General features: G+C 34.3%; 1 protein-coding gene and 1 pseudogene across 5 annotated transcripts in view; both read left to right on the top strand.

Moving 5' to 3' along the window:
• The window catches only part of COL25A1 (collagen type XXV alpha 1 chain), a 414,648-nt gene that overhangs the window by 258,878 nt on the left and 138,899 nt on the right, over window positions 1-16,871 (top strand). For all 5 annotated transcript variants that reach the window (XM_039848694.1, XM_039848693.1, XM_039848690.1 and 2 more), the window contains exons 6-7: window positions 12,596-12,622; window positions 12,772-12,798. In XM_039848694.1, the coding sequence (XP_039704628.1) occupies window positions 12,596-12,622; window positions 12,772-12,798 (54 nt within the window). The remainder of the gene's footprint in view (window positions 1-12,595; window positions 12,623-12,771; window positions 12,799-16,871) is intronic.
• On the top strand, window positions 4,100-4,218 carry LOC120591398 (uncharacterized; annotated as a pseudogene).

The following is a 16,871-nucleotide window of genomic DNA, read 5'->3' as shown; positions in this document are numbered from 1 at the left end:
CAGTTTTGATTTGCATATTGGAAGCTGAAATTCCCTTAATTTCTTACTCATTTTTGTATCTTACTTTCTTTAGATAGTGTTGATATGTAGAAAATGCACAATAAATTTTTGTTTAATAAATGTATACATTTAATAATTCAGATTTAAAGATAACTTTATATTCCTTTGATGATGAAATGACTGGAGCAACTGAAAATATCAGCTTTTAGCACTCTGTTTTTAAAGCAGCATATGGAATACATTGAATAGGGTTAGGGGGTGGCTCCTTGGGCAGACATGGGCTTAAATCCTGGTTTAACACTTACAAACTGTATAACTTTAGGCAAGTTATTTTTTTTCCTTCAGTTTTTCAATGTGAAATAAAGATGGTTGGTTTGATTTAATACATGACTTAATGAAGCACTTAGAGCAGTGATGGCACATGTGTTATTATTAAAGACCTACTTATGCACACACCTTCTCACCTAAGCACTCATGCAGAGACAGAGTCATAAAGACATGTTACCCTCGTAGCGGTACTTCATCTGCTGAAGAATAAAGGCCTTGAAACAGAGAGAGGTTTGGGATAAATAGACCAATCTTAAAATTAAGAAATTCATGAAAAGTGATTATCACTGTTAGATATGGTCATAGTGTAAGATTCTGTATCCATAGCAAACATTTTGTGCACATTTGTGAGCGTGTCTAATTCTTTCTAAAGATAACAGATGTTTTAGTTAGAAATATTGTTCTTCAGTGAAGTAAAATTAATTCAGCTTGAGATGTTTTAAACTTTAAATTTTTATTTAAAAATTTTCTCAAATATATCATATATGTATATATAATTTCACATATGTTTTTGTGGATTCTTTTTAATAATTTTGATGTAACCAAAATTCTTACTAGACAATTTATTTTCTCATTAAATATCATTTGGTCATATTCAATTGATACCACATTTTTAATATAGACTATATTTCTTAGTGTAGAGATTAAAGTGGAGACATGTTATGATAGTAGGTAAAATGATAGCTTCAGAAACATTTTATTCTATTCTCTCTTTTTGATAGGCCACATTTAAACTTAGTTTAAATAATAACAGTAGGAGCCTCAACTGCTTCCTTAAGCTAATAAAGCTGAAGTGATTTATTTTTTTCAAATGGTCAGTATATTCGGTGTTAATTATTTTAAGATCTTAGGTCAGGCAGAATCTATCACAGTAATTCACATTCAGTAAAATTTTTTTTAATAAAAGATACATGGAGTTGATTTGTATTTTTTTGATAATTAGTGATATTGAACATCTTTTCCTGTGTCCGTTGGTCATCTGTGTGTCCTCTTTGGAGAAATGTCTATTCAAGTCTCCTGCCTATTTTTTAACTGAATTGCTTGGGAGTTATTTTGGTGTTAAGTTATATGAGTTCTTTAAATTTTTTTTGGATATTAACCCTTTATTGGATACATTTTTTGGAGTATCCTCACTCCCGTCAGAATGGCAATCATCAAAAAAATCAACAATTAAATTTTGGTGAGAATGTGGAGAAAAGGGAACCCTTGTACACTCTTGGTGGGATTGTAAATGGGTGTAGCTGCTATGGAAAACATTATGGAAATTCCTTTAAAAATTAAAAAAAATAGAGCTGCCATATAACCCATATCTGGGCATTTATCTGAAGAAATCCAAAACACTAATTCGAAAAGGTATATGCACCCTTCTATTCATTGCAGCATTATTTACAATAACCGAGATATGGAAGCAAGCAGGATGTCCAATCGATAGATGAAGGAAGATGTGAGATATAGATATAATATATACACACACATATATGTAAATGTGTACATATATATACACACATATATAATGGGATATTATGTATTCTATATATACATACAATATATGTATATATAATAGAATATTACTCAGCAATAAAAAAGAATGAAATCTTGCCATTTGCGATGACGTGGATGGAACTAGAGGGTATTATGCTAAGTGAAGTAAGTCAGACAGAGAAAGACAAATACTATATGATCTCACCTGCATCTGGAATCTAAAATACAAAACAAATAAACAAAGCAAAGCAGAAACAGGCTCATAGATACAGCTCATAGATGGCTGACAAAGGGGAGGAGTGGGGGGAAAGTTGGAAAAAATAAAGAAAATATTTGTTCTTTTAAACCATAACCATCATTTCATTATCAACCCTAATAAAATTAACAGTAATTCCTCAATATCATACCCAGTCATATTCAAATTTCCTAATTGTCTCAAAAATGTCTCTTTACAGGTAGTTCATTTTAATTAAAACCCCAAACTCACATTGGACATTTAATCGCTATAACTCTTCAACCTCTTTTACTCTATAGTTGTCTTTCTTCTCTCTTTATTTTTTCATGTCATCAATTTTTCCAGAACATTCATCCTATATACAGAATGCCCCCACATTATACACTAGTCTAATGACTTCCTCACGGTGTTGTTTTACTTGTTCCCCTGTCTTCAGTATTTCTTGTAAACTGTCAATTCCATGAGGCTCTGGTTCAGGTTTTAGGGAGACTGTCTTATGAAAGTGTGTTGTACCTCCTAGTTCACTATATCAAGAGGCAGATAGTGTTTGGTTGATCAGCAGGTCAAGTGTGATTGGCTGGATTCCCCACACCTGTCACTGCACAGCTTTTACGTCGGTGGACGATGGTTTCCTATAACAACTTTTTCACTGTGGATTGCAGATGGGCCCTTGCTGTTTTTTGAGCTGGTAAATATGTTCAGACATGTGCTTTAGAAAACATAATCTGACAAAAGTGTGTGGGATGGAGTAGAGTAAGGGAAGACTAGGAGAGGCTTGTAGACTAGTCCTGTTTTTTAGGAACATGAGTGCCAGCAACCAACATGGAAAGGTAGATTCAAGGGAATTTGTGGAGAATGAAATTGGATTTGGCAATAGAATCTATTTATGGAATCAAACATAATGCTGAGCATGTAGGCATGGAAGAGGTAGTGGTGTGTTTAACAAAAAAAAAAAATACAGAAGTCAGGAGTCATGACTGGTTTGAAGTAGAAATCGAGAAGCTTGGTTTAAGAATGTTAAGTTGAGCTGAAGATGGCATATCTTGGTTTCGACATCTGGTGAGCTGTTTTCCATTCTGGAAAAGAATTTAGGACATAAATCAGGTAATAGTTAAAGCCTTGAGGATATATTCAATAGCTGATGAAGGGAGTAAAGTGAAAAAGAAAAAAAAAAAAAAAAAAAGGTTTAGACACAAATTTGAGCAATCTCAACATTTATGAACTTTGTCAACCCTTTCTCCCCAAAACACTGGTTTATTGGTTTTAGCTTAGCCTAGGGTAACTCCTTTCCAGTGCCCTAAGGACTGGCTCAGCAATTTCCCTTCTCATAGCTCGGTTTTCTTCTTCTTAAGGGAAAGAAATGCCCCCAGGACCAATATGTATTTCAGCTCTTGTTACTTTATCTTTCTCAAAACCAGACTAAAAATATGATGTCTACTCTGTTACCTCTTTTCTCTTTCTTCGAATCCAATTTTCTTTCTTTCCATGACCAATCAATTATTTAGGGAAGTTAGGTAGAAATAGTAAGTATAAGGTAGGACTTTCAAATGAGGGAATAAAAGGCCAAGGCCACATTTCTTCCCCTTGACTTTAGGAGAGGGTGGATGAACATGTGTGGAAACCAAGGGGAAGAATCCGAGGGAACCGTAATGGTGGAAGGGGTGAGAGCAATAATAAGGAGCAGGGCAAGGTTGGGGAGGAGGCAAGAGGTGGACATGTACAATATGATCTTCACTCCACAGAGAGCGGAGGGTGAAGATACAGAAAAATCTGGAGCCAGAGAGCATGGTAGTTGTAGTAGGTTACATTAAAAATTTTTAATCTTTTTAGTCATCAGCTGAAAATGAAGGAGACTGGACTCTAATTTACATTGGAAGCTTGAGAATCATAGACATACCCTGGGATTCAGGCTCTCCTAGCCTCATCAAACAGTTGTGTTTTTCATTCCTTCTGCATATCTTCTTAGACTCAAAGGGACACCTTACTCTTATTCCTGTGTTGTGCTCAGTTGCCCTTTACAAAATCAATATTGTTCTATAAGAAACTACAAGTGAAGTCTACGGCCATGCCACCCTCAACGTGCCAGATCTTGTCTGATCTTGGAAGCTAAGCAGGGTCGGGCCTGGTTAGTACTTGGATGGGAGACCACTTTGGAATACCAGGTGCTGTAGGCATTAAAAAAAATAAAAGGAAAGAAACTACAAGTGAAGCAAAGAATCGAACTGATCTTCAAAACAGGCTTTCTTAGGCAGCCTGGGCGAAATTATGCAGGGACAGTACTTAGGAAACATGCTGAAACAGGCGATTATAAATGAAGCTCAAGGTTTAAAGATGCATGTACCTCTGAATACATTTGAATTATATTGAGGACACAAAGAGTATTGTAGCATAGCTGACACCGTTAGCTGTAAAATCACAGGGGCTACTGTGGGCATTGAGAGAGCCAGTTGATACTTTCTTTCCACAAAAGGAATGTTTAGGATTCCAAGTCTTTCACCATGGAGTTCATTTTATTTGACCTCTTAAAAATAAGTTTAAAAATGCAAAGTTAAACAAAAAGTTCTAGCAATCCCTTAAAAACATTTAGAGGCAAGGAATGATGCTAGAAAGACGAGCCCCCTTGGTTTTGATTGGCAGGAGTGGTAATTTGGCTGTATTTAATTTGTATTGTGTTAGAAAAGAAAGCCAGAGTGAGCTTCCCCTCATTCCTGCTGTTTTATAAGCCCTTAACTCCATTGAGCTAAGCTACATCAGCCCTACTTTTGAGAGTCCTTTTTAAATGTTTGGTTTTGCTAAGTTTTCTTTTAGTGCTAGACCCCACTAATTGTTTCCTTATGGCAGCTGCTTATGACTTAAGACTGATCATAGGCACATACAGTTCCTTGTTTAGGACTGAAACTGATACCACAAAAGAGCTTAGAGTTACCATCTTACCACAGAAAATGCCCAGAAAATAATAGCTGTAAAAATTAGTTTTGTAATAAATGGGCTTGGTTTTGGTGTTCTAAATTTCTGTTTATACCTACCTCCTTTTCTGCTTGGTCTCTTAATCATCAATGCAAAATGAAAGGTGTAAAGTCTGAAGCTATAAATCTGTTTATAGCTATAATTCCCTTCCCTGGCTTAGCAGAGTTTGACACTTTAATAAACACCGTTCTTCTGTAGCAATGTCGAATCTGGTTCTTGTATAATTCTTTATGTGTCGCTGCTTTGAACACAGAATTTTATTGCATTCTTTTCTTTCTGGTGTTTCAGTTCGGTAAGAATTGATTGAGCACCTACTACATGCAAGGGTTGACTAGGTAGTTCCAGGCCTAGAAGTTTAGGCTTGTTTAGCCATTAAAGTAATGTGGCTGAAACTACAATGAATTTTTGTTTTGCTTTGTTTTGTTTGGTAATAGTTCCTGAACATTGAGGTAAACCTATGTTAAAACTGCATATTCTCCAAATGTTTTCAACCATCCACCTAACACATTTCTCACCACATTTTAGGAAATCACTATATTTACTTTCTTCATCCTCAGGTCAAGTATCTGAAAAAGAAATTTTATTTTTTGTTAAAAATTATTAAAAGTTTAAAATATTAAAAATATTAAAAATATTGAGTGTATGTATACTTAGTAATCAGTACTATTGGTAGATCAGACATTCAACAGATCACTTCATGGACAGTGTTTCATTTTAGCCAAACAGTAAGCATTATTCTCCCCATTTTACAGATGAAGATTGATCTCACAGAGGTTAATACACACACACACACACACACACACACACACGCACGCATACACGCATGCACTCACACACGTACACACACACATTGATCTCTCCCATAGGAAGTTACACATTTTCACATCAGATTTTCCATAAAAAGTTTAAAATTTATGCATTACTATCTGAAGTTATTTACAAAGTTGAAAGTCTATAGTATAAGCCAAAAAAAAAAGGTGACTTGAGAAAGAAATGTCCCTAAAAAATACATTATGCTAGTAAAGTGGAGAACTATATATACGAACTCAAGGTGGAGGTATATACTTGGAAGCACACATGCTCACATTTTAAATGGAGGTGAACCTCTGCAAACTGCATAAAACACTTTATTCACAAGTTTGGAAGGTTTTTTCACATGTAAATAGGTAGAGTCCCCATTTTTCAGGTGAACACTGGAAACACTATTGTTAATACTATTTGCAATATGATTTTCTGCTGTTTCAGATACCTGCTAAAAACCATGGTCCATATTCATTTTCTTCATGAATGTACGAATAAGAGCGTCTATCTTACTGGCAAAATGGCCACGTCAATGATGCAGCAAAAGAACAGGCAAATACCTCACAATCTGTAGAATTGAGGCTTCTATCCTACTTGGACTGGGGAAAACTGGATTTCCCCCATTTCTTTTCCTCCCCGGGAAACTGAACATTGATAAAGTAACATTTGCAGGAGCGCCTGAGCACAGACACGTCAGACACGCAGTGACCGCTGAGGTCGTGCTCTGCTCCCAGAGAACGGCCAGTACAGCAGACTCTGTCTTCTTTATCCTTAAAAGACTTAAGGAAATTATGACTTTTAAAAGATAAGTAAGCCTATTTTCATTTTGCAGTCTAAAAAGTAGAGGAAGGAAAATGTAATAAAGGTGTACTTTATTCGTAAATTAACACAGAAGAAGGATGGCCTCTGCCTGGTGGCAGCACAGTGTGGCCACCATACATCATCTGTGCTCCTTTTGCCCAACATTGATAATAAAGAATTCTCTCTCCCAGCTATTTCTGATTAAGTCAGCCAAAGCTGCCAACAATCTGTCTGGATTTGAAATACACCCCTAAAACCAGATTTAAAACTCTATATGGTTCACTTGGCTCTGGAGCTGCTGTGTTTATCAGGATTGAACCATCTTAAGGCAATGCTTTTCTGCAGATGCGCTAAATTGTGAAATTTCGAATGAGCAGGAGTTCTTAAACTATGTTGATGATCTGTCCATGGCCACCATGTCCAATCTGTTAACTGGTCTTATTGGTTCTACCTTAGACATATGTTCTGAATCTAGAACTTTCTCTGTGTCCCTGTTGTCATGATCTTAATTCAGATCTTTACCATCTCTCTCCTGGACCAAGATAACAGCTTCCTAAGAAGAATAATATTCCATATTTTCAGAGTCCCATAAATCACACTTGATCTCACTGTCATCTTGTTATGTTGATGACAGAATCCAGCCCAGCGACCTAGGGATTGTGAGCCAGCCTTCCCAGATCTCTCTTTCCTACTATTCGCCAACTCCGCTCACACACCACTTATGTTCTTAACACTCTAAACTCCTCACCTTTCTCTGATAGCGATGTCCTCTCATACTTACGCATGTTCTTCTCTTCTTCACGATCTGCTTCATTCCTTCCCAGTCCCCGTTATCTCTGGCCAACTTTCAAGAGCCAGTTGCAATATCATCTTTTAAACTCCAGCTCTCCTACCTTCTTTCCTCTCTGTATTCTCATAACACAGTGTTTATTCCACTGTATAATTAAATTTACATGTCCCTCCTCCAGACTCGAACCACGTCGCCTGGCTAATCGTGAGCTGTAAATGCTTAGAAAATGAAACTTGCTTGTCTCATAATTCTATAGTAATGAAAAGATTAATCAGGAAAAGGTTGGTTATATTTCAAGAATAAAAATGACCTACGATTTTCAAGGATAGAAATCATAACCTCCTTCTTATCCCGGCAGCTCTGGCTGCCAAGAATTTCCAGGGTTTGTTCCTTTTTCATTTTTTTGACCTCTAGCAGAATTTAATTTTGTTTTCATGATTGCCATCTTTTAAAAATTATTCCCTCTTTGCTCTTGCCAGTTCAAAGTAGGCAAAATTTATAGTTGTAGTGAATGAAAGGCCTTTATTGGGACATCCAACCCTTATGAATATATCTGTTTTCCAGCTATAGTTCAATTACTTTTATGTAGATTGAAATCCAATATTTTCCTGAATCTCATTTATTTTGCCTCTTACTCACTGTGCTTTTAGTTTGGTTTTATCATTTAATTGAAATAGATAATGGAACATGGAAAACAAGCTAAAATCTTAGTTATTTGAATAGAAATAGATTTTTGGGAGACTGAAATTGGTATAGGCTAAGATCCACATTAAAGGCTTGGCACTAATAAAAAGATTATTACCATAAAGTCATTTGAATAGGGGTAATTTAAAATTTGTCACTGAAATTTTTAAATACTTTTTAGTAAATCAGTAATACTCTAACAAAACTCTAAAAGAAATGTTCCAACTACTGAGTAGTAGCACTAATAATAAAAACATTTTAGCAACTTTAAAATTTATGTAAATAAAGCTAATTATATAAAACTAGTTAGAAAATTATTTCAAATATATTTGTTGATTTTAGTGGAGATTCTAAAAGATCTGACTCCAGCATGCTAGACTAGACGAGAACAAGAATCCCAAAAGAATTGTATAAAACTGACTCACTCTTCACTTATTTATGACCACTAATTTTACCATATTTACTTTTCGTTGACCTCAACCATGTTGAGTGACAAAGTTTTATCTTCAAATAGTTACTAGTCAGTCACTGATGCTGATACCTGCACAACAAATATGTTGGTGTAGTTGGAAGCCACAAAATGCAATTGAAAAATACTCTGTAATTTAAATAATTCATTAATTTGTATTGCCACCAATCCTTTAGTTAATACCAGTGAGTTTTTCTTTAAAGACGAAAAATAACTTAAACGATGACCCAGCTTTAATTTTAAAAGTTAATAATCAAAGAAACCTTTCTTTTATTTGTAATGTTTTGACTTAGAAAAGAACCATGGTTCCCAAATTTTGAAATATTATATGTATTTACTAAGGTAGCCTACATTTTTTCTTCACATTTAACCGATATTTGCAGTGAAGAAGGTCTAATTCAGAATGAAGAGTGGGATTTCCGTCTGAGCAGAAGAAAAACACCTGCCATTAATCCCAAGAGCACAAGTGGGGTCTGGAGTGTCCGAAGCAGGCACCACAGCTGTGAATGGAGGTTGACCTCTGCTTCAGTTCTGTCTTGAGCTGGCAGGTGCCAGGACGCCATTCTGTCTGCTCAGAAACTCTCCCTTCTGTAGCAGCAGTATTTATTGCTCAATTGTGAATGCAAATTTTCATGTGTTCACGAATTAAGCATCCTTGCTTATGGCAAACTGTCTGAAGAGCTCTAGTTGACACATGTAGCTTTGGCATTAATAATTGGACTTTGAGGGAAAAAAAAGTCATCTTTGTTCCCCACTGTAAAATTATTTCAGAAAAGCTTTGACTTCAAACACCTCATAGAACCTAACAAAGTGACTTTAGAAGACTGGTAAAGCGAGAGGCTTGCCCTTGAAAATCTCACCAGAAAAAGCAAATAGAACTTTAAGGAGGAGAAGCTTTTGGGAAGAAGGTGGGTTGAAAGCTAGGGAGGGGTCCACATTAACTATAAATGACTTTACAATAGCTGGATTTTCTAGGGGTGATTTTTTCTCTTAGTGCTAGTATATGGGGAGTATTTGACTCTAGCACTAGACTATTTAGCTCTTCCAGATCAGACTATTAAGCTTTTCTAATCAGCTTCGCCCACCGTATTAACTAGTGATTAGACCATTGCCAAACTCTCTGTAGGCATTCAACAAATGCGTATAAAAATAGAGTTAAATAACATGCTATTTAAATAAAAGTTAGAATCTCCATTGTATTTCTTAAACTCGATGGTAGGTATCTTCTCATTCTTTTCTTTGGATTGCCTTTGGCCCCACCAAAAATAAAATTCTACTTACAGAGTATTGGTGTGCATTTTGTGTGTGTTTTAAATGACCAAGTAAATTCATTAAACTTAATTTTACAGAGGTTGGCACACGGACTGTACTAATTACTCACTACTTGATTTATTATTCATTCATTAATGAAAACATTAATAAAAGCATTAAAAATTTACTGAAAACATTAAGAAAATTAATTTCCCTAGCCTACTCTTTTTAATGGCAAAATTATTTTCTGGGAAAGTGATAAGAGGATTTGTCTATTTGATTCTGTTATCTTAGCCCCCTCTTCCCCTTGCTGATCCCCTATAATTTCTCTTTCTCTTATTTTGAACTTGAGATCTTGGGACCACTGTCCCCAAGATCCACCTCTGTGGGAAATGCAGTTGGGAGGCATTTTGGAAGGCATCTGTTGAAGGCAGGCACAGAGTCATCATTCTTCCTGAGAATCTAGTGCTAAAGCTGTGTCCTAACACTTAGCATCCCAAACCACAGTTTTTAAATTCCCACAGGCAAATTTAAAATCCAGGCTAATTCACTTACAAGAGGCCTACCCATGATAATGTTTGTTTGATTTTAGGCTTATATAAAAGTATTAATATAATATTTTCTTTATTAGATTGGGAGAAGATTAAATGCTGCAACAGGTTCTTTGTTGATGGTAAAATATAGGAAATATAAGACATGATGTTATTGTTATTTCTAATTTTATGATAACCTCACAACTATTAATGGAAGTGCCACAACTGAGAATGGGAATGTGTTTGGTGCAGTTCCTCTGCCCCTGATACTTAAGAGGAGATATTTTAGTAGGCAGAGCATTCCTACATGCCCACTTCAAGTGACAGAAGTTTCCACTAAGAAGGATCTAAGAAGGGTACTTTGCTAGAACATTGGTTTTAATTTTGGTCTAGACTTCTCCTTGTCTCCCAGCCCTACTAAAAGTAAAAGTGAGACACTGTAGGTAAGTGTGAAATGTTCCAATTCCTCAGGCAGTCTGAGCCCGAAACATGATTTCATTTTTAAGAGCTAGGGGGAAAAAAGTATTGATGCCTCTAGAATTAGTATTTCCTACTAGTATTTTCATTGAAAGGTAAATTAAATCTCAGTGTGGCTCAAGAATAGGTAGCTATGCAACAAAACAGAAATTCCTAAAAATATCCATGTATATATATATGGTCATCTAATTTATGCCAAAGGTAACACTGTACTAGATTGAGGAAAAAGATGCATTTTCAATAAATGGTGTTGGATTAATTTGATATCCACATGTGGGAACAAAGCATCTTGACTTTGACCTCACATCATGCACAAAATAAATTCTCCATGAATTCAGATCTAAATACAAAAATAAAGTAAGAAAGCTTTTAGAATCACCACAGAAGAATCTCTTCATGATCTTGGAGTAGGCAAAGATTTCTTAAGTGGAACACAAAAATAATTAACTATAAAGAAAAACTGTTAAATTGAGTTTTACTAAAATTAAAAATTCTGTTTATTAAAAACACCTTTAAGAAAATAAAAACATAATATGCAGAGAGAATATATTTACATGCGCTCTCTCTCTCTCTCTCTCTATATATATATATATACACGCACACACATATACATATAGATGTATGTGTGTACATATAGTTTTACAGTATGTAATATGTTGTATAATGTATAAGGAACTCAAATCAATAGGACAACTCAATAGAAAAAGGGCAAAAGACGTGAACACTTTATGGAGGAGAATGCAAAGTGGCCAATACCTAAAAGGAGTTCAACTTAATTGATCACTGGGGAGATACAAATTAAAATGCAATATAAAACTACTGTACCTCCCGCCAGAATGCCTAATGTGAAAAAGATGGAAAATACCAAGTATTGGTGATGATATAGGGGAACTGAAGTTCTCATACATTGTTAGAACCACATTGGAAAACTATTTGACAGTATCTACTAAATCTGAACATATGTATTTTCTATAACCTAACAATATCACTCCTAGATATATACCCAACAGAAATGCATAAAATATCACTTGCCAAATGTTACTCCATACACATAAAAAGAAATACATACAATTTTTAATCAAAAGACAAATACTAAGATATTTATAGCAGCATTATTTGTAATAGTCAAGACCTAGAAACTCATGGAAAAAAATGGCCATCAAAAGTAGGATGAACAAATAATGTTTATTCACACAATGCAATATTTTAAAGCAGTAAGAAAAATGATTTACAACTGCACAAAAAATTATGCATGAATTTCACATATTTTGAGCAAAAGATGCCAGACATTCAATATGATTCCATTTATATAAAGTTCATAAACTAATCTATTTGGTCAGAAGTCAGAAATAGTGGTTACTGTTGGTGGAGAGTAATGAAGAGGAAATGTCACAATTTGCATTTCTGGGTTTCTTTAGCTGGATCTACTTGCATAGAGAGGTGTGTTCAGTTTATGAAAATATATTCAGCATATAATATACTTATGACATGTATACTTTTCTGTATGTGTGTGTGTGTGTATATATATATATACATACATGCATATACATGTGGATATAATGATATATGTACATATCATTATACATTATACCATGTATGTCTTATATTCTAACCATATTATAATTATAGTTTAGAACCCAAAATACCTTGAGAAATTTCATTAACAGCTATATCTCTATGTCCTTTACATGAATCTTGCAACTAACCCTAGTTCATCTTTCAAGCTATAATGTGTAAAAATGTATTTTAAAAATGTTTTTTTTTTGTCTTTTTTTCAGGGTCCTCCTGGTCCAAAAGGTGATAAGGTAAGAATAAGAATTGTAGAAACAAACTAAGTTAGTGGAAATTCATATTGCTATGACCTATATACTATGTTTTATTTTGATCTTTTTAATGAGCATCATATACAGACTTAGTGCTAAAACTACTATCATCTCATTTTTCTACCCTACAGGGAGAACAAGGTGATCAAGGACCTCGGGTAAGTTGTATTCTTCCAATCCTGAGTAGAAAATTAGTTTTCAGCTCCAAACTTATTGAACGAAGATAGTTCTAGCTTCATAACTGCCTTTGTGTCACATAGTTTCATAATAGCTGGCAAAAATACCATACTAGTTATTAGTGAAATAGCCTTAATAATAACTAATGTGTGTATCTCGTTGCATTATCTTAACTTGATACCTGTAACTAGAACACTCTACAGCAAATAATAGCCTTACTGATTAAGGACCAGAATTCCTACTAAGAGTCAACAATAATACCTTTTCAATGGCCATTGGGTCCTTCAGACTTACATACAGCATTTTGCCGTATAAAGGCCTTGTGGATTCCTATTGAATTTGGCTTTTTTCTGCAGTTAAATTTTATGTGCTATCGCATAAATATGTTATATTATACATGAAAATATTAATGCACTTTATATTTTTATTCATCATGTTTGACTAATACTTATTTGAATTTCTTATTTTTTTTATAGATTTTTAAGCAAATAAAAGGTGTTATATAATTTAGTATTCCAGGGAGGAGGGACATTCTTTTATTCCTCTCAGACGTGGCTCTTTTAACCATTATAACACAATGGTGAATGCTTTGTTGTTACCTTGGTAGTGCCAAGTCCTCTGCTTCACATCTGTGCCTTATTACCCAAATGTTCAGACATACTGTTCCAATGATGTAGTGGCTCTGTGCAGACATACCTCTCAATTTTCTCATGTCACTATGCACAAAAGCAAGTATTTGGTTGAAGAGAGTCATTTTTTTACAGTGGAAAAACACATTTAAAATTTTCAGGTTGAAAACACAATTGTGTAGAATTTTTTTGTTACTGTGCATAATAATTCAATTCATGTATATACACCGCAATAGAGCTTTACTTGAGAAGTTTGTAGTCTTATCTCTTTTATATTTATTAAACAAGATAAAAAGTTATGCTTTTTATCTTTTCCTTTCTGTTCTTCATATAGAAATAATGATTATGCCTCAGAGCATTTCATTTCTCACGGCAGTTATCCTAGCTGATGACTAGCTTCAAGCTAAAAGCTCATCTTATAGTTGAGGAGATTAAACATCATGATATATGTCATGGATGTGAATGAAATAAAATTCTCATAACCTTAAATGATTAGAGTATAGCCACTTGCTTTGTATGTGGTGATTATTTCACATGGCATGTCTCCATGTATTGAGTATCATTTCTTTCTACACGCAATATCAAAATCACTCAACTTGCCCTTTCCAGGTAAGAGAGAGACTGTTTCCGTTCTGAGAAATCTTCTTTTGGCAAAGGAAGTAAAGGGGTGGTTCACAGCTTAGCTGTCATCAGTATGCATGCAGTCCTCATTTTCAAAAAGGTGTGTTGGCTTTCATCGTTCTAAAAAGTGATGATTGATTATAAAGCTAGGCCAAATTTTCAGGATGAAACCTGACACCGTGTGAAATTCACCTGGTTTCATGTTGCATTACAAACTAAGACTTGGACCAGGTTTCTTGGAAGCTTGGCCAAAGTTCATGAACTACTTTGATGAACCCAGACTGCCTTTCATACAGATTTCAGCCAGTTTTCACACTGACTGGGGCCAAGTTTCACACAATTCAGGGGCCATTTAACATTTCAGGTGGAAAGTGGCAAAAAACGATGCTATTTTCCCCTGGATTTTGTTTCGTATTGAAGGAATTTGGATTGAATTAATAATGCAGGACAAATCTTCACAAGTAAAAATCTAAATGTCCTGGCAAGTACACATGAAAGAGAATGAGAATCTACCAAATTGCCTGTCTTTTCTCAGATTTCTGATTTAGAGACAAGGCAGATCGCGTTCAATGCTCTTAGCATTTTATAAACATTTCTTTCTAGTAAGATAGTATTAGCTACTGATTAGAAATTTATTATATCAAGATAATAAAATGATTTTTCTGGAATTATTCCCAGAAAAATCAGAGTAAGTTAGAACTGGAAAAGTCTTCAATTTCATGAAAATTAATTTTACCCACATCCTCTATTGGCACTCTATTCCAGCTGGTGTGGATGGAGACTGTCTTTTTTTTTTTTTTTAAATAGATCTTTATATTTGAATATCCTATCTTTATCCTATCGAAGATTTTGAATTCTTCTCATTATCATTCATTTCAAGTAATTTATTTCTTTTCATAATTAACTTAATAATATGTCATTCCATCATTTCAGCTCTTTGTTGGCTGACTTTCCGATATGGGATCTATATTATTCCTTGAATATCAAGTTCTTTTATTTTCTCTTTGGCTTCCTAAGTTTCAAACAGGAATATATTAAGGTGTAATATGTGAATCAAATTGGGAAAAATTGAAGATAATTTAGAAATTAAGAAGGTGATACTATCTTGAAACTCTTGGACATATATTTAGCAATGTATATTGAGCATCGACCTTGTTCAATATTCCATGCTTAATACTATAGAGACTATATGTGTTTCCACTTTTCTCTTTCTCTCTTCTGCTACCACCAAATTCAACCTGCTACATCTCATGTTCTTGATTACTGTGGTAGTCTTCCAATCAATCTTGCTTCCATTCTTAAGCCTGTATAATCCATTTTCTGCACAGCAGCCAGAGAGATCATTTTACGTTATAAATTGGATCATGTTACTCCCCTGTTTTAAACCTCAGAATGAAATTCAAACCACTTTGCTTGGCCTACACAGACCTTCAAGATTTGGGCCTTGTCTACCTCTATAACCTCGTCTCACACTGGTCTTCCCCTCCACCCACTATGCTCCAGCCACGCTGTGTTTCATTTGTTTTTCAAACATACCACACTCACTCCAACTTGATGATGATTTTCTATTTGCTCTCTTCTGGTCTTCTTCTGATGGGGTTCTTCTTATCATTGAGATTTCATCTCAAATACCTCCTCAGGGAGAACTTCCCTAACTATCCAGTCTAAATCTGAGATTATCCTATTTGTTTATTTATTTACTTTCTTGTTATCTGTAAAATGTGTCCCTTCTTGAAATGTAAACTCCAAGTGCATGGTCTTTCTTGTTCATACCACCATCACCTAGAACAGTAAGGGCTCGATAAATATTTATTGAATGTTAGAATAGGATGTTGTTATATCATTACTACCCTTAAGGATCTGATAATCTCATGGATGCCTGAATGAGAAAACTATATGTCTTAAATAGAAAAGTGAACATTCTACTATTTTTAATAAACACTGGAGACTGGAAGAGTTGTCCCTTGAGCTAGGACTTGATAAATGAGTAGTCTTTAGAAGATAAGATTAAGAGCAAGACATTACACATTCCAAGAAGAAGAAATGGTACGAACAATATTATGCAAGTAGAAAATGACAGGATTCACTTAAGGAACAATAATATTTCATTTACCAAGGAAATAGGTTAAATATAGAAAAGGCTAATTTTTTTTTTTTATCAAAGTTATATTATGGGGCATTTTGAATATTTGGTGTGGGGATTAGGAAGCCATTGAAGATTTTTGTATTCATCATTTGATGTGTATTACCACCAGACAATTTGGCGTTATTACCAAATGGTTTTTTTTTTGAAAATATATAAAATTTAAGAAATGTCCAACTGTAGAGAATTTTTATAAGATTATTTGAATTGAACTGAAAAATATCAGAGAAAGCTCCATGTTTTCTATGGGAGTTAGAATATGAGTTTATTTTTCTCACATAGAGAAGTTCAGAGAAGGCAGTAGGTGGTGCTATTTTTATAATTCAATGATGTTACTATGGAAGTCTCTGAATCTCTTGGCCTTTCTCTCATGGTTGAAAGAAAGACTTCATGTCCAACCATTACATCTATAATTATATCATCTATATCTATATCTATATATCTATATCTATATCTATATCTATATCTATATATCTATATCTAATCTATATCTATATCTATAATCTATATCTGTATCTATATCTATATCTATATCTATATCTATATCTATATCTATATCTATATCTATATCTATATCTATATCTACATCTATCTAATCTAATCGGTAGGGAAGATAAAGGGAGAAGCATCCATATTAAGAAAACAAAAATTTTGCCATGAA

This window comes from Pteropus medius, unplaced genomic scaffold, assembly GCF_902729225.1.
Source record: "Pteropus medius unplaced genomic scaffold, Ma_sr-lr_union100, whole genome shotgun sequence".
Taxonomy (NCBI): domain Eukaryota; kingdom Metazoa; phylum Chordata; class Mammalia; order Chiroptera; family Pteropodidae; genus Pteropus; species Pteropus medius.
The sequence above is the reverse complement of the archived record's forward strand: the minus strand, read 5'-3'. Positions and strand labels throughout refer to the sequence as shown.